This window comes from Uloborus diversus, chromosome 2 (assembly GCF_026930045.1).
Source record: "Uloborus diversus isolate 005 chromosome 2, Udiv.v.3.1, whole genome shotgun sequence".
NCBI lineage: Eukaryota > Metazoa > Arthropoda > Arachnida > Araneae > Uloboridae > Uloborus > Uloborus diversus.
The window spans coordinates 130012044-130035555 of NC_072732.1; the positions used below are offsets into that span (position 1 = coordinate 130012044).

Sequence of the window (23512 nt, forward strand, 5' to 3'; positions counted from 1 at the left end):
TCCTCTCTAAAACTTGGCTTACTTTCGAAATTTGTAAAGTTCCAAAAATCCATTATTTACTACCTAAAACATAACTTCTTTTCATGCTTCTTATAAAATGTCTCATTTCTATTGCTTTATGTCTGTATAAATTTCATATAATTTTTCTGTTATGTTATTGTTTTAAATAATGCTGTGTATGGTTATAAATAGGTCTCAATGCATCAAGATGAAACGAATCCCAAATCGATCCAAAATCTGTATCTCATGTAAGATGTTGATGATACTGGTTAATGCACTATCATCTGGTCATCATGTGCTATTAACATCGGCAGAACCTAGGAGGTGGTCTCAGATCTGCATTTACTTTTAACAGTGCAGGTCATGGAACGTTATGATAGCCGTGTTATTATTAAAGATAGTAATCTCAAGCAACCATTAGCTGACTTAAAAAATTTAGAAAATGAAAAAAATTCAGATTCTTCTGTTTCTCCTGTGCCATGCAGTGATAACCACAAAATTGACTGCGAGAAAGATATTTTTTGCTCTCATAAAACGTGCCCAAACAAAAAGCCTTTCGTGATGCCTAATGAATTGTACATCAGTTTGAACTCGGATTCCTCTCAGTCTTCTAAAATGTGTTCCAAAAACGACAGGTTTGATTTCTTTAGTACGGGCTGTCACTCGACCCCTGCAAGTCCAGAGGAGACTGAGAGGATGAGAGGAAAGCAGTTTAAAAAAGAACTGTCGTCATTTCACAGTCCCATTATCGAGAAAAAGATGCCTTTTAGTTACTCAACTAGTTTCGTTAGGACTTCTAGGAGTGAGGATCACTTACAGAAATCATCTCTAACCACTGTAAATATAGATATCGAGGATGAATTAGCTTCGTCTCTAGACACTTTGTTAGACACCAAAGCAGATGAAGTTTACAACGAGATCGGTGTCGAAGATTGTTGCGGCACATATTCATGCTCTTGTGGGATATCATCCAGATCCAAAAGCCCCGACGAGCCAATGAACTCGAAAAGCGAGTTGTCTCCCAGTTCTAGTGAGACTACTTCGCCTGTAAAGATAAGCATAAAACTGACTGACATGCCAGACCCGAGGCCTGCTCATTCTGAAACTTTGAGTGAATCATCTGGTTCAGAAATAATCCCTTCTGATTCTTCAACAACTATTCGAAGGGATAGCGACGGTAGTGGGGACTGTGAATGCACGAGTGAGCAAATATCTGCCATCAGCAGTTTGGACGATGCGACTGATCTGTCCCGTGCGACCGATTCCGATTTAGGTTCTCCGGACGGCAGTCTTTCGCCTGGCTCGGAAATCAACTTGGACGAAGAGTGGATTCGGGACATCGAGAAGAAGGACAACGTTGCTGAAATCTTCCAAGATATCACGAATAAAACGAAAGCATTAAGTAGGACAGTTAAACAAGTGCCACCTCACATCGAACTGAATCTAGCTAGCGGAATGCGCGAGAATCATAAGCCTCAACCTGTTTTGCAGGCTCTAGCTCCTGATCGATCGCCGACATCCCGCAGCAGCTCGTTATCCGTGCCTAAAGCAGCAGATGATATCAGTGTGGAGAGTCCAACATCTCAGTGTTCAGAGGATACCTTCGGAGACGTGTCTTACCATGAACTCACAGAAAGCTGCGACGAGGAATCGTTAGCAGCCATCGAAGATAAGTACATAGATGACTTTGAACCTCCTGCTCAACGATGTGAGTCTCCCCCCACTGATGATGAATCCGACATTGAGAGCCTCCACAGTTTTCATTACAGTCCCAAAGCTGTAGATTTACCATCAGCTGTTCGATTAGCCAAACGCCTTTATGGTCTGGAAGGTTTCAAGAAAACGGACGTTTCAAGACATTTGTCTAAAAAGTAAGTTTTTATTCATTCTGTATTTCTTAAATATTGTTTTGTTTTTGCATTCTTCTGTTCAATGTTGTTAAGTGTGTCACTTTTGTTTATCAAAGGTCATCGAGATGAAAGAAAACATTTTCGAACCTTTCTCTTTTCAAAGCAATTAAAAACAATTTCTTGGGTTTCTTACTTTGTAAGTGCTAATTATGGGCGCTCTAATGGACTTCTAAATTTCAAACAAAAACCGTCTTACGTTCAAAAACTTAAAAAAAAAAAATTAAAAAAAAAACTTTCTATAGCTATTAAAATTCAAAACGTGCTTAGATATTCTGTCTCCAAATTAATAAGTTTTAATAAGTTTATGTGAAAATTTCATTTAAAATTAGAATTAGAAAAGTAAAATTTAATATTAAGAAACTGCTGTTTTGTACACATATACGACACGATAATGCTCGAATCATTTATATTTCATTCCCAAATTCCCATCATCTTACAATTTGTACCAAAAAGGAGAAGGACAACTTTTGATGTTTACGTGTTAATATTTTTAGGGTAAATCATCCGGAATTCTGGATTCTGGGATAGATGCCGCACAAAAGTTTTAGGTAAATTTTTTGGGTTTCTAGGACTTAAATTTTCTGACACTCCCGGGCTTTAGAATGAAAGTGACAGTAGATAAGCTTCTCCGAATCATTTCCAACCCCTGAGAGAAATAATGAAGAGTGCGAGAAATTTTTGGAAACATTCCTCGGGTTGCTTCAATACAATGAACTACGGTTTTTTCGAAAAATAATATTTGACTTTGAAACATATTCGACATAACAAGGTTTTGATTAAAAACTCTTAAGAATGAAACATAAGTATGAAGATAAGTAGAACATAAAAATGAAAAATAACATTAGATAAATACGCCAAATCGAGGGGAAAAATAATTTGTCGTCACATCAAGATTTTCGAGATATTGAGAGTATACTGTGTGTGTGTGTGTATATATATATATATATATATATATATATATATATATATATATACAGTAGACTCCCGATTATCCGCGAGCGGTTTATCCGCGGGGCGGATTATCCGCGAATCAATCAGCAATCACGAACATGTATTTTCGCAGTAAAAAAACGAAAACCAGTGGCTGTTTTTTTTTTTTTTTTTTTGAAAATTGTAAATTTACACTCAGTTGTTTTTGCTTGATTGATTGATTTGATTTAATTTTATTATTATTATTATTTTTTTTTTTTTTTGTGCGTTCTTCATCGTACATACACTTGTTTGTTGAGTTCGGTTGTTCAAAAATACAAAACATTTGTACTGTACTCCGTATATATTTTCACTGTTTGCAGAAAGTGCTATGCATCAATACAGTTAAGAATTTGAGATAGGACAATTTTTACCTGATTTGTCCCCCATTTTATTATTTTTGCGGTTATCCGCGATTTTTATTATCCGCGGCACTTGTGCCACCCAATTCCGCGGATAACCGGGAGTTTACTGTATATTAGGGTGGTCCAAAAAATGCCCTTTTTAAAAAATTCCTGATTTTTATTGGTCCTACCCCCTCATTTTGTTCAATGTCAGTAAAAAATAATTATTGTGAAGTTTGAGCTCATAATTTTAACATTTAGAGGTAGCTCAACAGCTTCAAAGTTCCGCGTTTTACCATTTTATTCCATAAATGCAGATAGAAATAAAATTGACGCTAGGAAAAGTATATAATTTATTTAATTAAAATTGCCAGCATTTTGTAAGTTAAAAATAGTTACATAATAATAATATTTCAACAGTTATGTTTATGACTTTCCTTAGTACACATTACAAACTCTGTTTTTTACATCCGGGATAAGCTCGTCAGTGTTCTGCGACAACTTGCAACAAGAATTGGAATTGTTCATCATTGCGTGTCATTTTTTCATTAAACTCTTTTATAAGGGCTCCCTTTCAGCATTATCATTAACCACTGAAATTCCTTGAATAATCCTTTTTGCTTTCTTAAAATCCTACTGAAGCTCCCAGATTTCTGGATCTACGTGAATGAAGGTATCAGGTAAACCCATACTTTGAAAAAATGAAATTGACTCCTTTGTCACAAGTTCTTCAAATTTCATATCCATAAAATTTTTTAGCAAAATCTTAGGGTGCTTCACCACATTATTTTTCTCGTTTACTTCATTCATCGCCTTCACCATCTGTCTTTTAATGCACTGTGGCATTTTATTGGCAAAAAGGGCTAATGCCACGAGCTCTTCTGACAAATACCACAAGTGATTGGCAAATTTCTGCATTGCAGTTTTGCTTATGTCTTCATCCATCTTTTTATACTTCAATAAAGATTTCTTTAAAATCGTTACACGGTGCATTTTAAGGCATAGAAGCAGTTATCCAAGCCTTTAAATACACAAGTACAACAAATATGCTTTTTTTTTTGCAACCCTTTTTCTTCTATTGATGTGATGGTAAATTGACAGCTAAACATCCATATTTTGAAACAATACAACATTTTGGACATCCATCTAGCATGATCCATAGCCCCAGGTGCTACAAATTTGATACCATGTGGAGGAACTTTAATGAGAAATATTAAGCATCGTTCAAGACATTCTCGATAATCATCTCTCGCTTCATGTAGTAATCTTTCAGCAAATACTATTGTTATCATCCTTTACATCTGTAACTTTTGCTAAAATGTCTTTATTGTTGATGCCTATGATGTCTTTGTCTATGAATTCCCAGTAGGCCTGGAATTGTTTAAAAAGAGGTATGTCTGGTGCGGAAGAAAAACCCAAACATTTATTAAACCGCACCAATAATTAATTCCATAATGTGATGTCGACATGGAAAATATAGTAACCTTTTCTTTAGTTTTTGCTCTAGTAAAGCACGGGTACCCTTGCTTTCCCCGATATTGACGCTCATTGCATCAAACACATTGCTGAAACCTTGTCAGTTAGACCCCAGTCCTGAAAAGCTTACCTTCTTTATTTTTTTGTGTCATTGTACTTCTGTTTTTGTTTTTTCAATAACTTCCATTGTTAATAAAGTTTTTCTAACTTGGGCTGATAGTTTTGGGGTCTTTGTACGGGTATTCTGACTTTCTGCCAAAATTTTGTTATTTCTTCTATTGTACTTCTTGAAGATTCTCTTACGGTTTTCTTTAATTCAATATGGTTATAAAGAAACATACCCAATGCCATACGAATTGAAGGTAGTTTACTACCTGTCAGCTCACTTACGGTTGAACTAAGAAGATAAACCTCTGATTTTGGTCTAATTGATGTATTTGCCATGCTCAGTTATTTTAAAGTAAAGAGACATATGCATTTCAAAAATAAGTGCAAACTGTCATTCCAACTTTGGTGAAATCAAAACCAAAACAATTAAGAATACCAACATATGCAGCAACAATTTGAAAATTTATTCGATTACGACTGTTAAAGGAATAGATTTTATGTATTTACTTGTATTTACAAAAGTATTTTCATAATGGCTATTGTTAAGTTTCTATATAAAATAGCAATTTTATAAAGCAATTGTTTTCTTGTTAATAAAAATAGCAATTGTACTTTACCTTAGTGAGGTCAATGGTCGTGTGTCGTACGCGTTCTATTCAGCAATGATGAAAACTTTATCTGCGTTGAGCTACCTTTAAATATTATCGAAATGTTTTCAAAATTTGTCTGTTTTATTTTTTAATACATTGGAACAAAATGGGAGGGTAGGACTCAAAAAATTTTCACCTTCGAAATTTTGGACCACCCTAATATATATATTTTATTACCCTTTTACAAAAGAGTTAGAATAGCCATAAACGGTTGTGAAATTTGTCCACTTCAGAAATATCTTCCACTTCTTAGTCTTTAGCTCTTTCTTTCTCTTTTAGACTTCTTCCGTAAAGAATCCGGTCAGTAAAAAAATAAACTTTCTCATAATGACGAAGTTTCTTGGCAATTTAGAAAAGTTGAAGTCTGTGCTTCGATTAGAAATTAGGAATAGTGTGGGCAACAACTCACGTTTTGGAATGTAGTGATATCCAACTAGAAGTTAAATGTGAATAGTTGGGCCGACTGTTACTGCGGAGCAATTTGTAGGCTGTTCATGGAAAAACTGGATAATTCTCTAAAAGTATTGAGAAAATTTGCTGAACTCCACTTCATTTCGAGAATTTCCGATTATTTGCGATACTTTTTTTTTTTGCCTGTTCGGATTAAACTTTTTTTGGATTTTCTGTGTTATATGTGTTTTAATATTATCACTTTCGACTTTTTTTTTTTTTTTTTTTTTGTAATGTGTTGTTCACAGTGAAGAAAATAATACTTTATTCATATGCAAAATAGATAAAATTTTAAAATATTATAAAATTTGATTTTTTTTTTTTTTGTAATGTGTTGTTTACAGTTAAGAAAATAATACTTTTTTCATATGCTAAGTAGTTTTGAAATATTGTAAAATTTGAAATTTTTTTAAAACTAACAAATTCATGCTAAGTTCGGTAAATACTGTATTTAACTGTAGTGTTCCAGTTTTTTTTTTTTTTTTATGTACTCTTAATTTGTTAATTCAAGTTATTCCCTGAGTTGATGCTTTTGGGCTCCTATAAATGCCAGCTGTCCGATTATCAGGACTCAACTATAATTAACAGTAAGTGAAACAGCATAAGATAAATATACACTGCATAACAAAAAACAAAAAACATCGTACCTGGAAGGAATTGTGAGAATGAAACGAAATTCTATACACGTAAGGACAACATTGATATAAGAGTAGGATGAATGCTTACATACAGTCGGCTCTGTTTGGAGAAGTGTCGCGTTTAATGAACGCTTCAATTTTTATCCGAGGGGCCAAACTTGTGGTAACAGTTACTCTCTGATTTTCAATCATCATCATTATTATTACTGTTGTTGTTATTGAGATCGTTATTTTTTTTCCTCTGGCAACGGCCAAAGTAAAGCTTCGCGGAGATATTGAAATCAAACACATGTAAAAGTAGTTTAAGCTTCAGTGAGACAGAAACAGATAAGAAGGATAGAAAGAAAGTTACTAACATGTTACTGCCATAAGAAGTTACTACATAGGAAGCCATATTCACCAACGAAGTTGAATTGAACTAAAGTATTAACTCCCTATCTGTATTCATACTTTTACATATGCCCTATATTTAAAATAACTTTAAACTGCAGTTTTTGATTAAGTGAAAATATTTTGTGTTTTTTTTTCCTGTAAATATTATTAACACTGAATTGTTGACCAACTATTTAATAAAAAAAAGAAAAGAAATATATTAAAATGAAAAAAATAAAATAAATAAATGTTTTTTTTTGTAATAATAATTGTAATGAACAATTAATTTACGAAATGATTACGAAAAATTAACATGAAAAATATTTTACACATTTTTCTAATACTTATAATATTCTACACTAATATTAATTACGGAAAGGATATGGGAACTATTCCACTGTGCCCCTAGTGCCCCATCATGTACCTTAGAAGAACTTGCAAGGATAAAGAATTCTTAATTTAACAAAAAAAAAAAAAAAAATTAAACATTGTCATACATTTACCCGACTCCAAAAAGTAAGTTTAGCTTCTTATTAATTAGTTTAAAATATGTTTCACATGAAGAAGACAATGATAAAATTAAGTACAGCACTTGCTAAAACGAAGTTGTCACCGCAGAAACATAAATTGGCTCATTGTTTTGAAAGTTTGATTAAGAGGTTGGATTAGTACTGCCGTTACTTGAGAAATTTTCAAGATTTTTTGCTTGATGTTATACTGGTAAAACATACCATGTTCACATATGCTTCGTGTCACATGAGCTTCATTTCTCCTACGCATGTTTTTTTCTTTTTGGAAGGTTAATTATTGAGAACGTTAGATTCTTCTGTGAAGCCTTTGCTTTAGTTTTGGGGGTTGACCGCGTGGTCCCCCAAAATATTTGTTTATTATCGAATGAATAATCCAAATATAAAAGTAAATTTATTTCAAGCCATCTTATTTGAAAAAAAAGTTACATCTTCTGTGTGACTCAAAGGTGGCATAAATAACCTAAACTGAGCTTTTTTGACCAAACAAAAATTCGTCAACCATGACATTTACCCTTTAAAAAAGTGTATTCTCCCGAACATTTTTTAACAACTACAGCTCTTGGTGGAGCTAGTTATATATGAGAAGTCTAACCCATGGCAAATATGCGCTCAATGACGTTGGATTAGCAGGAGTATTCAGCTTGCCCAAAGGTCATTTTCTTTTACTGTAGTGCAGGATTCTCAACCACTGCGTTAAACTTTCCACTCACTTCACAATTTTAGAAAAAAACTCATAATTATGTTTTGGGAAACACTGGAGTGTGGTCACATTTAACACGAAAGCGCGTGTCTTGTTTTTTTTTTAAAAACTATATTTTGTGTTTATGTGTTTTTCAAACATATACAGTATTTACTTATAGATACGAAATACAATAGTAATTACTTGCGTTGCATTTAAATATTGTTGCCACTAAATTATATTGAAATTGTTACTATTGGTTGATTTAATAATTTTTATTAGTAAATTTAAAAAAAATAGAGAAAAAAAGCCCCCCCCCCCCCAAAAAAAAAAAAAAAATATTTTAAATTGTACCTGTCTGGGTTCCAAAAACAAAGATCGATGCAAAAGTTGTTTGGTGTTCTGAAGCGCCGTTTCACTGCAACAGAAATACTATCGTGGGAAAGCTCAATTTACAGTGAAATGTGGGTTGATGTGGAAATGCCGTGTCGATGTTGTAGCAGTTCTCAAAAAGAGTACTCCTACCAATTGTTTAAATAATTATGATAATACTAATAATTGTCGCTCTTGAAATTTGTGTTTTTTAGTGATAAATGTAAGTTTATTAAAGTGATGCGAAAATTGAATAAAAATGTTCACTTATCTACGAAACAGTTTTAACTGATACAGTAATATTAACTTGATTGTGGTTGCCTTTTTGCTTTATGAATAACCCTTTTTTTTCAGCATTAATTTATAATAAGAAATTTAAAAAAAAAAAAACAATTCTTGAAACTTTCAACTTCTTTTTTGTTTAGTTTCACAAATTTAAAAATGCCTGCAGTAATGTTGCATCGAAATTCATGACTTCAAAATAAAGTTGTTTTAAAACTTTTATTTCATTCTGAAATTTTACTTTTTAACCGACGAAAAAACGGAGGAGGTTCTCAAGTCAAACCATATATATATATATATATATATATATATATATATATATATATATATATATATATATATATATATATATATATATATATATATATATATATATATATATATATATTATGTATGACCAAGAATAACTTTTTACAGAATTCTCCGGTTTTGATCATTCTTTTTTTTATTGGAAAGCGAATACCTCTAAGTTGGTCCCATATAAATTTGGAAAAAAAAAATCCTACCCCAAGGGAGGGAAAATAGGAGTGATTTCTTGTTCACTCACATTTTATTTATGTATGACTACGCATAACTTTTTATAGAATAGTCCGATTTTGATTTTTTTTTTTGGGAAAGGGTTGGTGCCATATAGGGTTGGTGCCATGCCCAGAAGTTGGTGCCATATAGTTATGAAAAATAAATTCCTACCCTAAGGATGGGAAAAGGGGTGATTTATTGTTCACTTACAGATTTTTTGATGTTGAGTAGGGTATTAAAAAAAAAAAAAAACTCACAATGAATAAGCTTCAGATCTGTCTGTCTCTCGTGTGTAGACCTCTAAGTCTCTGGTATTTGTGATAAATAATTGTTTTTAGTGCCAGTTGTTTAAAATTTTTAATTTTCCGGATTTGTATGAAAAATAGGGTGAAGTCTCGTAATGGTGACATACTATTTTTAAAATACATTTACACTAAAAAGAATGAAATACAAATCTTTAAATAAAAAAACATAATCAACTTCAAAATTGCAGCTGGAAATTGCTGTAAACAGTAAAAAATAAGTTCATCCTTTGAACAGCATCAATACTACTTTTAAAAATAATTTTTGAAGTTGGTGCAGAAACAGTTGATACAATTATACTTAACCACCATATTTCAACTACAAATGTAAATTTTTATGGATCCAGGTTCTTAAATAGAATCCGCAATCATTACATTAATAATAACAGATCTGTGTATCGATATAAATGTTTCGTTCGAATTTTGACTAGTTTTCATGAAAAATGTGAACGAAAAATGGTTACACATCATTTTTCCTATCATTTTTGCACCAACTTCAAAAATTATGTTTAAAAGTAGTATAGAAGCTGTTCAAAGAATGGAATTACTTTTTACTACTTAGAGAAATTCCAGCTGCAGTTTTGAAGTCGGTTCTATTATTTTATTTAAAAATTTTCATTAGCTCATTCTTTCAATAAAATGTTTTTTTTTTTTTTTTTTTTTTTTTGAATTCCTGATATTTTCCGCAAAACCATTAATTCCAAAAGATGCAAAAAGATTTCCTGGGAAAAACATACTCAAACCTAATTATTATTAATACTTGAAATTTATCTCACGTTAATTTTATGAGACTAATTAATCCGTAATAAGGTCTATGAATTTTATAGGGGTTCCAGATTTTGAAAATGCTAATATAATAGATATGAGCTATATCGATGGACAATCGAAATATCGTTCATAAGATCCCAGTTGGCTCCAAGTTGTTTTACTGAATGTTCACTCGAACGCCCCTTCAGTATCCATTATACTGACATGCGTATTTAGCATCAAATGCTTTCTTTTTTGTTTTACATCTTGTGAAGGTAAATGACTAGTTATAATGCTTTTAACTTTCTTTTCTTTTTATTTTAGTAGAAATGCATTTCAGTGAAAAAATATTTTTTCTAGTTTTGTTTTTTTTTTTTGCTTTTCGTAAATTGTAGACATTTGAAGATTTAGTGTGAATTTTACTAGTTGGGACTACATTTTCATGCACTGTTTTTATCTTCGTTAAATTGTTTATGTATAATTTTTTTCTCCATTCTTTTTTACAGCAATGAATTTAGTAAAGCAGTGGCAGAAGAGTATCTAAAGTTCTTTGATTTCATTGGAGATGGTTTAGATGTTGCTCTTAGAAAATTTTTGAATCAATTTTGTCTTGTGGGAGAAACACAAGAAAGAGAAAGAGTTCTTGTTCATTTTTCTAAACGTTTTCTTGATTGCAATCCGAACTGTTTCAAATCTCAAGGTGAATTTTGATACAATAACATGCTATGTTAGTTTTATTTGTCAATGTTAATGTTTTTACTATTATACTAATTCAGAATGTATTCTTTCATTTTCACTAATTAAATTTAAATCCTGAGACACTGACAGTTTTTAATTTAAAAACATAACAAGAAAGAAGGACATTACCCTCTACACTTACACTTGGTAGCAGAAATTGAGCGAACTGTGAAGCATGTCGTAGATTTTTGAGGTCTGCAGACTTTTTCTAAGTTGAAAGACTTTTTCTATTAATTTTTTTTCTTGAATCCATCTAATTTGAAATAGAAAAATACAGTTCAGAATGACGCAGATAGAAAAAAGTAGAAGTAAAAAGTAATCATAATAATAAAAGTAGTGAAGACAAAGCGCTAAATTGGCAGTACTCTGGTATTGGTTCAGTTGGTTAGCTTCTTTGTGTAGAATATAATAAAGAAATCCATACAGTATAATTCATTTGATTTTCAAGTACTCCTTTGTGATGATTTGTCTTATAGACTATTAACTTTTTAATCAGTGTCGCTGACTGCTGCAAAAATATTTGCTTCTGGACACTTCAATAAGGTCCCGGAAACTAGTTTATTTTTTGAAACTAAATCCTGTCAGTCAGACTACATGCGTACATGTTGGTGAATGTTGGTTTGAACTGCTTTTGGGTTAACTATCATCAAAGTAAGGTTTTACATGGTGCTGAAAAAATAATTAAAGAGAAAGGACTAATTTTTTTTTTTTTATTTAAATACGGCTGCCGCATTGCCGTCATGTGTTTTAGTGAAATGTCTACTGAGCTTACTACACACTACATGGCTACTTTAAATGTCTACGCAGTTGTTATGACCGATTCTAAAGATGGTGATGTCTTTTCTTTTCTTTAACTCTATCAATGACCACCGTACCTACCCTGGTGAGAGTTTAACGGAATGTGGTGACTGGAGGGGAAAAACGTTTTACAAGGGGCCAAGTACCCACTGGGAAATATATGTATGCATGAAAATTATTTAACATAATTTACCCACATCAACTTTGATAAAAGGAAATGATATTAAAAAGACAATAAAGGGAATTGAAAGTTTTTCTGAGACAGATATTTCAAGTGTTCTTCTTGTGAGATGAGTAACATAATTATTTTACACAAATTCTTGTCAGTAACTAAATGATATAATGTGCGGATTATATTTTAGAAAAATTATGGAATTATATGTGCAATTAAAAGAACAAATGGTAATGCCTTTTACAAGGTGTGCATTGATGCGTTATATATTTCTTGTTCTGGAGAGCTTTCAAATCTGCATATATAGGAAAAGCTATGCTTTATGTTTTCTTAAATAACTCGGGTTTATACTTGGTGTATAATACTTTTCATTTATCCTGTACATCAACTTAACACTGACTAGAAGTAATACTATGGATAACCTGGGACCAATGGTGATGAGTATATTAGTTGTGTAGAATTAATCTCTTTATTCCTTAGTTTGTGTTATTTTTAATAAATTAAATTTATTCAGCATGACATAATTATAAATGTTCTTGCACATTACATTCTTTAAAAAAAGAAAGCTAGTTTGTACTAAAATATATTAATATTTAAAATGCCTCTATAACTATATCATTAGGTATGGGTCATTCTCCAGAAAATGTAACTTTTGAACGCAAATATTTTTCAATTTCGAAACTTTTTTTTTTCATTCCTACATGAAAGTGATACATACTAGAAGTAACCATAAACGATGACCCAGCTAAGTTCCAATTACTTTTCTCATAAATAAAAAAAAAAATGCCTTGTTTACGGAAATAAAAAAGAAGAAACTTTTAATATTTAAAAATCGAGGCCAATTTAATATCAAAGTAGTAATTTTGTTAATTGTGCAAACAATCAGCTATTTTAATGATTAGTATGAATCTAATATTAAGCTCTCTTAATTAAAGTACGGCTTAGTTAGTATTTTCAAATGTATGTTAAAATATAATATTTAGTAAATTTGAGGATATACTGGCAATTTATCATTTTGGTAGAATGCCTGTAATTGATGTACTTCTCCATCATTTATTTTCATCTCAGAAATAATGACATTGATAAGGTCTGTCACAGAGGTGAGATTCACTGAGGTGAGGAATTTTCCATTAATATAGGCCTAATAGATACATTTTTCAGGGAATTTTTTTTTTCTTCGTTACTACAATCTGCACATGTTAAGTATATGAAAACATGTTCACTTTTTTTTTACATTAATTTACATCCCTAAAATTCAAGTTCACAGAGGTGAGAAGTCAGAATAACCAAACTAAGTTTTTAAAGCAAACTCTGTCTTCTTAGTTTTCGACAAAAATCTCACAACTTCAACTAAGGCTGAAAATAAACAAGGGGGCTCCCTTGTATCATCATGGAAAATAAAATTTGATGTCATAACTGTCACGTGTTAATGAGGAATGGCATTTTGTGTTTAGGTAATGGAGGTGAGAATTTGTTGTGTGACATGACTCCTTGTCCTACTAAAATGAACTAAAACACAATATTAAAAAATTAAATGTACTTGAACAATTAGTATTTGAGACACTTGCGAAAGGAATAATAAATAAATAAGTATATACTTTTAATTAAACAAGTTATTAAGCAACATAAACAGTCACACAACGTGTGTGACATGCCACGGAGGTGAGAATTCACCTGTTATGAACTAAAAATATACTAAAATAAAAATTATTATTAAAAATTTGTTGACAGGTTTAAATAGATACATTTTTGATTATATTAAAAATCATTGTTAAATGAATTGTTCCTTAAAGTTTTTATTGTAAAAGGCATGGGACAGAAAGGTTACACTTTTTTGAAGAATGAGCCATTCAAGACCTGCTTGCACTTTGAAACCTTTTTTCATGTTTATTAATTAATTTTCTTTTTTCCAGATGCTGTTCATACACTAACTTGTGCCCTTATGCTTTTAAATTCTGATTTACATGGAGAGGTAAACTTAATTTTTATAAAACAATTGTTAATTTTTTGTAAAACACATTTATTTAAACTCTGAAAAAAAAAATCCCTTTTTAAATTTTATTTTTATTGATATTGTTGTAGATCTAAATGTTGTCTTTAATGTCAATCATAGAAATACTCAATATTTTAAAATACTTTTGAAGTATTTTTATCATGCATATGTATTGGTTTGTATTTAAAATTGTCATGAAGATTGTATTCAAATTTAATATTAATGTGAAAATCATTGAATTAAATCTACCTAAAACTAAAATTATACAATTTTTAAAAAGATTTTAAAAATATTAAATTTAATGAATATTTTAAACATCCTTCTTCACATACATTATTTATTACCTTTAGAAAGCATCAATTTTTCAAGAGTAACAAGTTGCCCTTGATTCAAAACGATTGTATCGATAACTTTTGTGATTTTTGTAATCTACTTTCAATTTCATTCTCAGTAATGCAGAGGTGCCCACCTGGGGGGGGGGCAGGAGGTGTCATGTGCAGACTGCACCATTGATTTTTTTTTTTTTTTTTTTGTAAGAGTGGGGTGTTTTGAGGTGTTTTTTCACTTTGGGGGGGGGGGGCTCTTGCTATTGGGGGGGATAGAGAGGGGTCTTCGCAATATTTAAGAGGGTTTGCCCTTGCTCTTGGGGGGGGGGGAACTGGGTAATAAACTCCTTATTAACATGTACAATTTAGTTATTTCCTCTTTCTCAACTCTTTAAATGGCCATGGCCCATTTTATGATTGCTGTCTATCTACAAATCATTGGTTTCCTTGCATCTCTATTGCATGAAGTAAAAGGAGTTTAAAATTAATTTCTGATGGTGTATTGTTACTTTCAAAGTCTGAAACCTAGTAATGATTATCAACATTAAAGTACATGTACCAAAGACATCTGCGAAAGTCTGAATATTTCAGGTGAATCACCAGTGAAAGTCAACATTCTCCCACTTTGGTCATTCACAATGACATAAATACAAATTATTAAAAAAAAAAAATGACTTACACCATTTTTGCTCTTGAGGGCTCAAAGGATTTTTTTTTTTTTTTTTTGTAAAGAAAAATATTATTACTTTTTCAGAAATAAAAGCAAAATATTTGAAAAGCAATGTAAATTTCAAGAAGTTGTTTAGCTGTATGAAAGTTAGTTTCACATAATTAATGATCATTATTATCATTATTACTCTTACTCATTAGCTTGTTTTGATGGGAAAGAATAAAATTTTTTAAAGCTGCAGACATAGTTTTAATAATATTGTTTACCAAAATTAATTTGCCATGTATTTTATCTTACTGGATGTATAATTCTTTATGGTGTATTGCACCCGTGTTCCAAATGAAACTTTCTTAAAATATAGCTGTGTAAAAAGGAATAACGGAATAACGTTTTATAATTACTAAGTTGTAAATTTAATGTTGAAAAAAAAAAATGTTCCATAAAATTGTGTCACATGTTGAAATTGATCTCTCAAATTAATGAAATTGAGAATTCATTTGTGTTTTTTACAATCAATTGCAACTTCTTCCAAAGTCAAGTTTGTAGTGCAGAAAATAATTGTACTTTTTCTGTTTCATATAGTTTTTTGTGATTTCTATGTTTTTGTCAGTTACTTTTTACTAAAATGGAATCTTGCATTTTTTTTTAGAATTTAAGAAGAAAAATGGTTTGTGGTGAATTTATTGAAAATTTAGCAGAACTAAATGATGGAGAAAATTTTCCTAGAGATGTGTTGAAAGCTCTTTATCATTCAATTAAATCTCATCCCTTAGAATGGGCAACGTAAGTACTTCATTTTTTTCTACAATGGGATTGTTTCCTTATATCAAACGTACTACTTTTAGTCACTGAAATTGGTAGAATGAGCCAGCAACAACAAACAAAAAAAAGAAAAAGAAAAAAAAAATAGAACCAGAAAATACTTTTATTTTCCCAACATTTAATTTTTAATTTTTTTTTTCAATGTCAAATTTCTAAACAAAATGTTTCATTGTGTGACATCACAAGTGAAGAAATCCATCTTGAATCCGAACATGCGGTTGTCTTTTAGACATTGCTTTTTTGGGGATTTTTCACTGCGAGCAATTATTGGCAGAACAAGAATTGTAACTGAAATAAAATATTTATTTGGCGAAGTTTGGCAATGTCCTGAAACTTTATACTGGTAACTCTAGCAAGTTGTTCACTCGTGACGTCAGCAGCGAAATTGGAAAAAAAAAAAAAAACTGAACATTTTTTGAGATTATTTTTTTAAGAAAGAAAATAAATCAAAATTAAAAATAAAAGTAACTCACCCCCATGTTCTTACAGAAAAAAAAAAGTTTTTGAAAAACAAAAAACAACACAATTCCAACTTTAATAATGTTTGTTAGTCTTTTACAAGCTATATTTTCTCATTTTACAATTAAAAACATATTGTTACACTTTTAGATTTCTTTTTGTATGTCCCCTAGTGTTTTTTGATATCTGATATCAACTTTGATGTGATGAATTGTACTTTGCTTAAAAACACTAGTAAACTTCAGTAAGTTACCGCCCTGCAGCCAGGGCTAAGGAATTAAATTCAGCTTTGTCAGTATTCTCCTCAAAAACATTGTTGAATATTTTACTTTTACTCGATTCTAACACTTAAATCTGGAATTTCAACTGTCTTAAAAAAATATAAGTAATCATGGTACACACTTGACTTGTACTACTTGGTAAGAAATTATTTCTTTCACATGGTAAAAATATCAGAACCAATTAATAAATTATTTAAAAAAGATATTCTTTGACTGTTATATAATGCCATTATATAAGTTTTGTAGCTTGATAACTGACTGTTCAAAATATTTCACTCAAGTGTACAAATGTTTGCTTCATTTCTATTGGGGTCTTTCAATAAATGTAGTCAATCATATCGATTTGCATGTTTAAACACAATTTTTAATTCTTATTTACATTCTTATTACTAGAATTATTATTATTATTTTGTGTGCGTGTGTGTGTGTGTAAAAGTACAACTTTCTTACAGTTTTGAGCTCGAAAAACTAATTTCCTTTTAACTTTTTTTTTTAGAAGTTAAAATTTTTTATTGCAATTGACATTTAAAGAGCATATAATAGTATTTTTATAAAAAAAAATTCTGTTATAACGTTTTCTGCAATTTTAAATCTAAAACTTAAAAAAAAAAAAAAAAAAAAAAAATTTTGCAAATCAAAAGTCTTTTTCAGCTTTTTGTTCTTCCTTTTAGTTTGCAGCACTGTATCTTCAAATTTTCATGCATAATCTTTTTGCATCCTTAAAGAAAATTCATACTTTTGCTGTGAAAGTGTTGAGTAACAGTATCTAGCTATCCATAGTTGTTTATGTTATTTCCAGTAAAATTGTAATTCATGACCTTTTTAGTGTAAATATACAATACAGAAAACAGTACGCAAAGCAATGTTCCTTATAGGATGAGAAATATTGTAAAAAAGGTTAGTTTCAGTAGAAGTATTCTCTCAAAAATTATTAGGGGGGTCAGACAGACTAACAGACACGCATTTCCCTCATTTCAAAATCCTACTTATTTTTTTTTTCTTTTTTTTTTTCAATTTTTCTTTTATTTTATTATGTTATTTATTTTTTCAAGCTTTATTTATTTATTTTTTTGTAGCAGTTCATTTTAAAATGCATTACACATTCTTTTATGATTTCTTCTTCTTAAGAAAAAAAAATGGTAAATGAGGGAATACTATCACACACAACCACACACATTTCAGAACATTGCATAGCTGATATTTTTGAACCTATTACGGTCTGCCTTTGTTTCAGACGATTTTTGAGTAGGTGAAATATATGTTCAGTTGCAAGAATTTCCAAATGATTTCTTCTTTTTTTTAATCTTCCAATTATTTCATGAGAAATTTTTATTTTATTATATTAAATGAATATTTTAATAAATAAAGTTACGTATTTTTTGAAAACTTTTGATGGTGTTAAAAAAATCATATCTAGTTTTATTACTTGGAGCAAAATTCAACTGTTTTTGAGTTATAACTTCAATTTTATTTTTAACATGTGTGTGGTTGAACAGATGCATATTTTTTTTTTTACATTCAGAATAATTCTTCTCAATTTCTGATTGAAAATCTACAACAATAGCATTGTCATTAAAATGCCTTATTTATATAGTCTAATAAAAAATAATGCAAATTTTGAACTGAGTAATTTTTTTATTTATTAATTTATCTATTTATATACAGTTTGTTTCAGAATGAAACTTGAACTTTTGATGCACTTAATATGTCACTGAGAATTAATGCACAATAATTTTTTTTCAGTGATCAGGAGGATGAAAAGAAGAATCATTCGAAAGAGAAATCTTCATCAAATGGACTATCGACAGAATTTTATTGGCCATAACCCATTTTTAGAGGTATTATGAGTTTTATGTATGTGTGAAATAGCTCCCCCCCCCCCCTTCCCTTTCCCTCCCCCCAGAAATGGAAAGAACTTTTTTCTGTGTATATTGTGTCAAGTAGCGCAAATTGTATCTTGTACATTTGCTAATTGGCACAAATTATTAGTTGAAAACTAGTATCTGTTATAACTGTTTGCTGGTTTTCAAAGTGGTTTTATTAAGTTACTTGCAGTATTTATGTATTTTACTCACTTATATATTATAGCATGCAATTTTCTTTTTTACTATACAATGATACTTAGAACTTGTTTTCATAGTTAACAATATTTTTCATGTAAATATTCAAGTCCAATGTTAGAAAGTGGTCTTTTCTTTTGCATATCAGGCAGTGGGAAGCAAAGGAATGTAAGTGTAAAAATATAAAAAGTTGGAGATAACCTGTACAAATGGTATGTAAATCTCTCTTCTGTATTGGTGCAAGACATAGTACTAATGAAGTGAAAAGGGGGGTGCTTGAAACTAGCGCGAGCACTGAGACCTCAGGTCTATTGTACTATCCCCTCTTAGACTACTAAAGGAGCCTAGTAACAGAAATAAATTTCAGCAATAACCGAAATTCCAGGCAGTTCCCAGGGATCTACATTGTGGTATCCCAAGTGCTCAAAACCTTTGCTCAAAGTAGAAGTCACATTCACATAGCACATGAATTGAGCTTTCATCACCCATATGACATCCTCTACACGAAGGATTGTCGGTAACACCCATCAGATTACGATGCCTATTAAGAGAGTAGTGTCCAGTTAGTAACCCAACAGACTTCTTGATCTCATTTCTACTCAAATTAAGCACTTCATTGGATCTAAGCCAGGGAAGCTGCTGGTTCAGAGTCTTGGCCTGTCTTTGAGAGTCGGACTGAAGCCACAGGCCATATGATTCATCCATAAGAAGGTTCCTTGCAGTAGTCTTTACTGCATTGTAGGGTAGGCAGAGGACAGGCTCGGGTCCCATAAACGGTGTATAGTACTAATAGCCCTGTTACGTTCTGCTGTACAGCATGATTTAGATGTTTTTAAATATGAGAGTCTTCCTAGGACCGCATCTTTAAAAACATTTTATTCGAAACTTGAAAATGTCCACTTACATCCCTTTGCTTTTCACTGCCTCAAATGTCTATTCCTTACTTTTACCAATAAATTCCCCCACTTTTCTCTTGTCTCTTTTCTTGTTGTGGTAATTATAGACTCAATAACACTTCACTTGCTTTATTAATAACTATAAGATTTACATTGTGATTGTTTTTCAAAAAAAGTTTTGAATTTCATGAGCGTTAAAAGTAGCATTTTTTGAGTACCAGGAAAGCGTTTTACAGGGTGGCGACAGATCAGGGAAAAGTCAGGAAACTTTATTGATCAGGGAAAAGTCAGGGAAATATCAGGGAATTTTGAAAAAATAACAAAAAATCAGGGAAAATTGATTTTATGAAGAAAAAAATTCTTTTTTGCTTTACAAAACTAAGTACTCTAATTCCCTACGCATTTTCTGCCAATTATCTGTTTAAAAAAAAGTAAAATAAATGACGTGCGATTATACACTGCCGCATATTTGTGCATCTCTTTTACTAAACGTCAAAGTATTGAATCTTACTTATTAACCACAGGATGAACTTCCTAAGATTGCTTCTGTGTCTGTTAGGTTGTTTATTTTACCTAGCTTGAAATTTCCTTATACGCTTTCAATGCTACGTAATATAAACAACCACACAGGCAAAGAGGAAGCCTTCATTCCTTTGCCTTTATTCCATTGTCTCGAAGTAATTAGTGCACTGTAATCACGATTTCAAGAAGAAATCTTTGGTTTTTGAATTAAGACCTTAAAACCTTAAAAGTTATTACTTCTTCGCATTTTTAATTTACTTGCTAAAATTGAACTTTCAATTTAAAAAACTTTGTTTTTTGCTGTTATACTATTTGTTGTCACCGCAGATTATAAAGGTTTTCTTTTCTTCAGACTTAAGGGATTCTTTAATTTTATAACCAAGTTGTATTCTTCTTTTATATATTTTGAAATTAACTAATTGATTTTTACTTTCTTCTATATCTAATATATAGAAGAAAGTATTGGATTCGTGCAAATTTTCGAATTTCGAATTTTGACGGATTCGAACGTTTTGAGGTGTGCTGAGTCCATTTCGACTATTTTTGGAAAATGTCTGTCTGTGTGTGTGTATGTATGTGTGTATGTCACGTCTGTGTGTGACCAGTTTTTTGTGGCCGCTCTACAGCAAAAACTACCCCATGAAATTGACCGAAATTTGGTACACATATGTGCCCCTATGTGAACTTGTGCCCATTAGTTTTTGGCGCGAATTCCTCCAAGGGGGGTGGAGCAATGGGACGTTTTTTGAGTTACGCGTGCTTGCTATTCCTCAGGAAGTAACTGGCGGAATCAAACAAAATTTGGTCCATATGTTGCCCCTAACAGGAGCAGGTGCTGATTCAATTTTGGTGTCAATAGCTCAAACGGGGGTTGAGTTATAGAACGTTTTTTATCGTCAATTGTGACTGCTGTATCTCAAGAAATAACGAACGGAATCAAACAAAATTTTTTTGACAAGTAGCCCTTAGTGGATATAAGAGCTGATTTTATTTTGGTGTCAACAGCTAAAAGGGGGGTAGCGCAATCGCTCGTTCTTTTTTTCCATTGTGAGTGCCCTATCTCAAGAAGTAATGCTACGTTCTGGTTGAAATTTGGAATATATGTGAATCCATACGTAAACAGGCTTTGGTTCAATTTTGACTCCAATCGCTCCAAGAGGTGTTGATTTTTTTTTTTTTTTTTGAATAAAAATAGTTTTATTAATGCAACAATAAGAAAGATAAATCGTAATAGATTGTCGTCTGCGTATTTCTCGTGATTTTAATTGTATGGAAATGATCGGGAATATTATCTCAATGATTTAAAATTTTTAACTGTTTCCATCTTATGTTTGTTAATAAATAAAATATTTGTAAATAATTGAAGTAAGGCTTTTAAAGTAACTTTCAATTTTTGCTCTTTGTTTTGTTATTACAAAAATTCAGACATTGGGATGGTCGTCAAGTTTTTGCATGTGTAATTTTGTTTTTGTTAGGAATATTGCTTCCTCGTCAAGCATGAGGAGGGATCAGAAAAAGGAAAAATATAGAAGAAAGTTTCGTGATGGCCACAACATACTAGTAATTGTATGGAAATGATCGGAAATATTATCTCAATGATTTAAAATTTTTAACTGTTGCCACTAATGTTTGTTAATAAATAAAATATTTGTAATTAAATCAAGTAAGGCTTTTAAAGTAACTTTCAATTTTCGCTCTTTGTTTTGTTTTTACAATAATTCAGACATTGGGATGGTCGTCAAGTTTTTGCATGTGTAATTTTGTTTCTGTTAGGAATATTGCTTCCTCGTCAAGCATGGGGAGGGATCAGAAAAAGGAAAAATATAGAAGAAAGTTTCGTGATGGCCACAACATACTAGTTTTTTCTTGCATTTCAAAGTTGTTTGTTACAAAAGCAATCTAAGATTTTTTTAGTTACATACTGAAATCATTTGAAATAGAGTTAACTTGTGTACTTAAGTAAATATCTTAATTTTTTCATTGTTAAAATGCTGTAGTCATTCATTAAAACCTATGTTCTTGATTAGAGAAAAGCTCCCTATGAATGGATGTCAAATGGTTTCATCTGTTTTGTATAAATATGTCAGTTATATAAGAACAACTACATTACTTCAATTCTTTCACTATTGCTTGTTATTCTTGCAACAATTATTATACTGCTTGAAAACTTAGTTCAAAATAATTTCAATTACTTTTTAGTTCTATCATAAATACACATGTTTTTAAGAGTAATTTTAATGTTTAGTTTCTTAAAATTCTTATGCTAAGTGGTTTCTGGAAGTAAAGTTTTTTTTTTTTATAATTTTCTATAATCTTTCCATGTAGAAAAATTTAATATACTGTTTTGTAGGGGGTTTTTTCCCAAAAAAATTGACTTGATATGTTCTTAAAACCATTTTATTAAAAAAGTAGCATCTTTTAAAAATATCTTTAGTTCAACAACTTTACACAACTTAAAACGTTTAAAATACTGCATTTTATACAAACATACAATGGATTTCAAGTAGAGCAAAGAAAGAAAACATTATCATTGGTAACGTAAATCAGGGAAATTTGGTGAACCTAATCAGGGAAAAGTCAGGGAACTTTTTTTCACAGTTCCTGTCGCCACCCTGGTTTCAGCTCCAAATTGTGAAGTGCAGTAAGGGAATTTTATATTAAAAAAAAAATATTTTCACTGTGTCTAGTATTTTTTTAAATAAAAACATATATAGAATACCTTTATAACGCCGACCTATGTCATGCAATTCACTATAAACTGCACAATTGGGCAGAAGTAAAGTATTGTTATCACCCCCCCCCCCCCACCCCGCTGTTCTGGTTTTCAAACATAAAAATAGTTAAGCAAATGAAATTTTGAAACAGATTTTCATCTCTCTCCTTAATTCAAAGCTTTTAAATGAATGCTTTACAATATATGTGCTGCATCCGCATGAATTTATTGATACTTTTAGTTCAGTCCACAGACGTGACTTATTACTCCAGATAAAGGCAATTATTTTGAAGTTAGAGTATAGTAACGTTTGTAATATAGTTTTTGTTTTGAATCCGATTTTTTAAATACATTCTCAATCCAAAATAATATTTATTGAAGTTATTTAAAGTTTTTTTTTTAAAGTCAGTATAATGTTGAAAATTAGAGAAGCCATGAAAAATGACTACACAGACCTGACTAATTTTTATGTTAGGACAAGCTTTTACGAATAAATTGATTTTTTTTACTCAATTTACAATTTTAATGTAGTATTTCAGTTTTTTTAATGGTTATGTCAATCCATATTTTTAAATCATTATTTTTTTGGAATAAATACCAGATGACCCTGCTTTTTGTGAGAATAACCCGTTCTTTAACAGGTGTATGTCTTATGAATTGTGAAACTGATGTAAATGACTTGACTCTTGTAAATGACTTATTATATAACATCCT

General features: G+C 30.9%; 1 protein-coding gene across 1 annotated transcript in view; it reads left to right on the top strand.

Moving 5' to 3' along the window:
* The first annotated feature begins 990 nt into the window (after window positions 1-990).
* Window positions 991-23512, top strand: part of LOC129216034 (PH and SEC7 domain-containing protein-like) — a 45682-nt gene continuing 23160 nt past the window's right edge. Inside the window, 6 exon segments of the mRNA XM_054850180.1 lie at window positions 991-1871; window positions 10855-11048; window positions 13970-14028; window positions 15695-15828; window positions 18351-18399; window positions 18401-18445. Coding sequence (XP_054706155.1) covers window positions 997-1871; window positions 10855-11048; window positions 13970-14028; window positions 15695-15828; window positions 18351-18399; window positions 18401-18445 — 1356 coding nt within the window. The 5' untranslated portion in view covers window positions 991-996.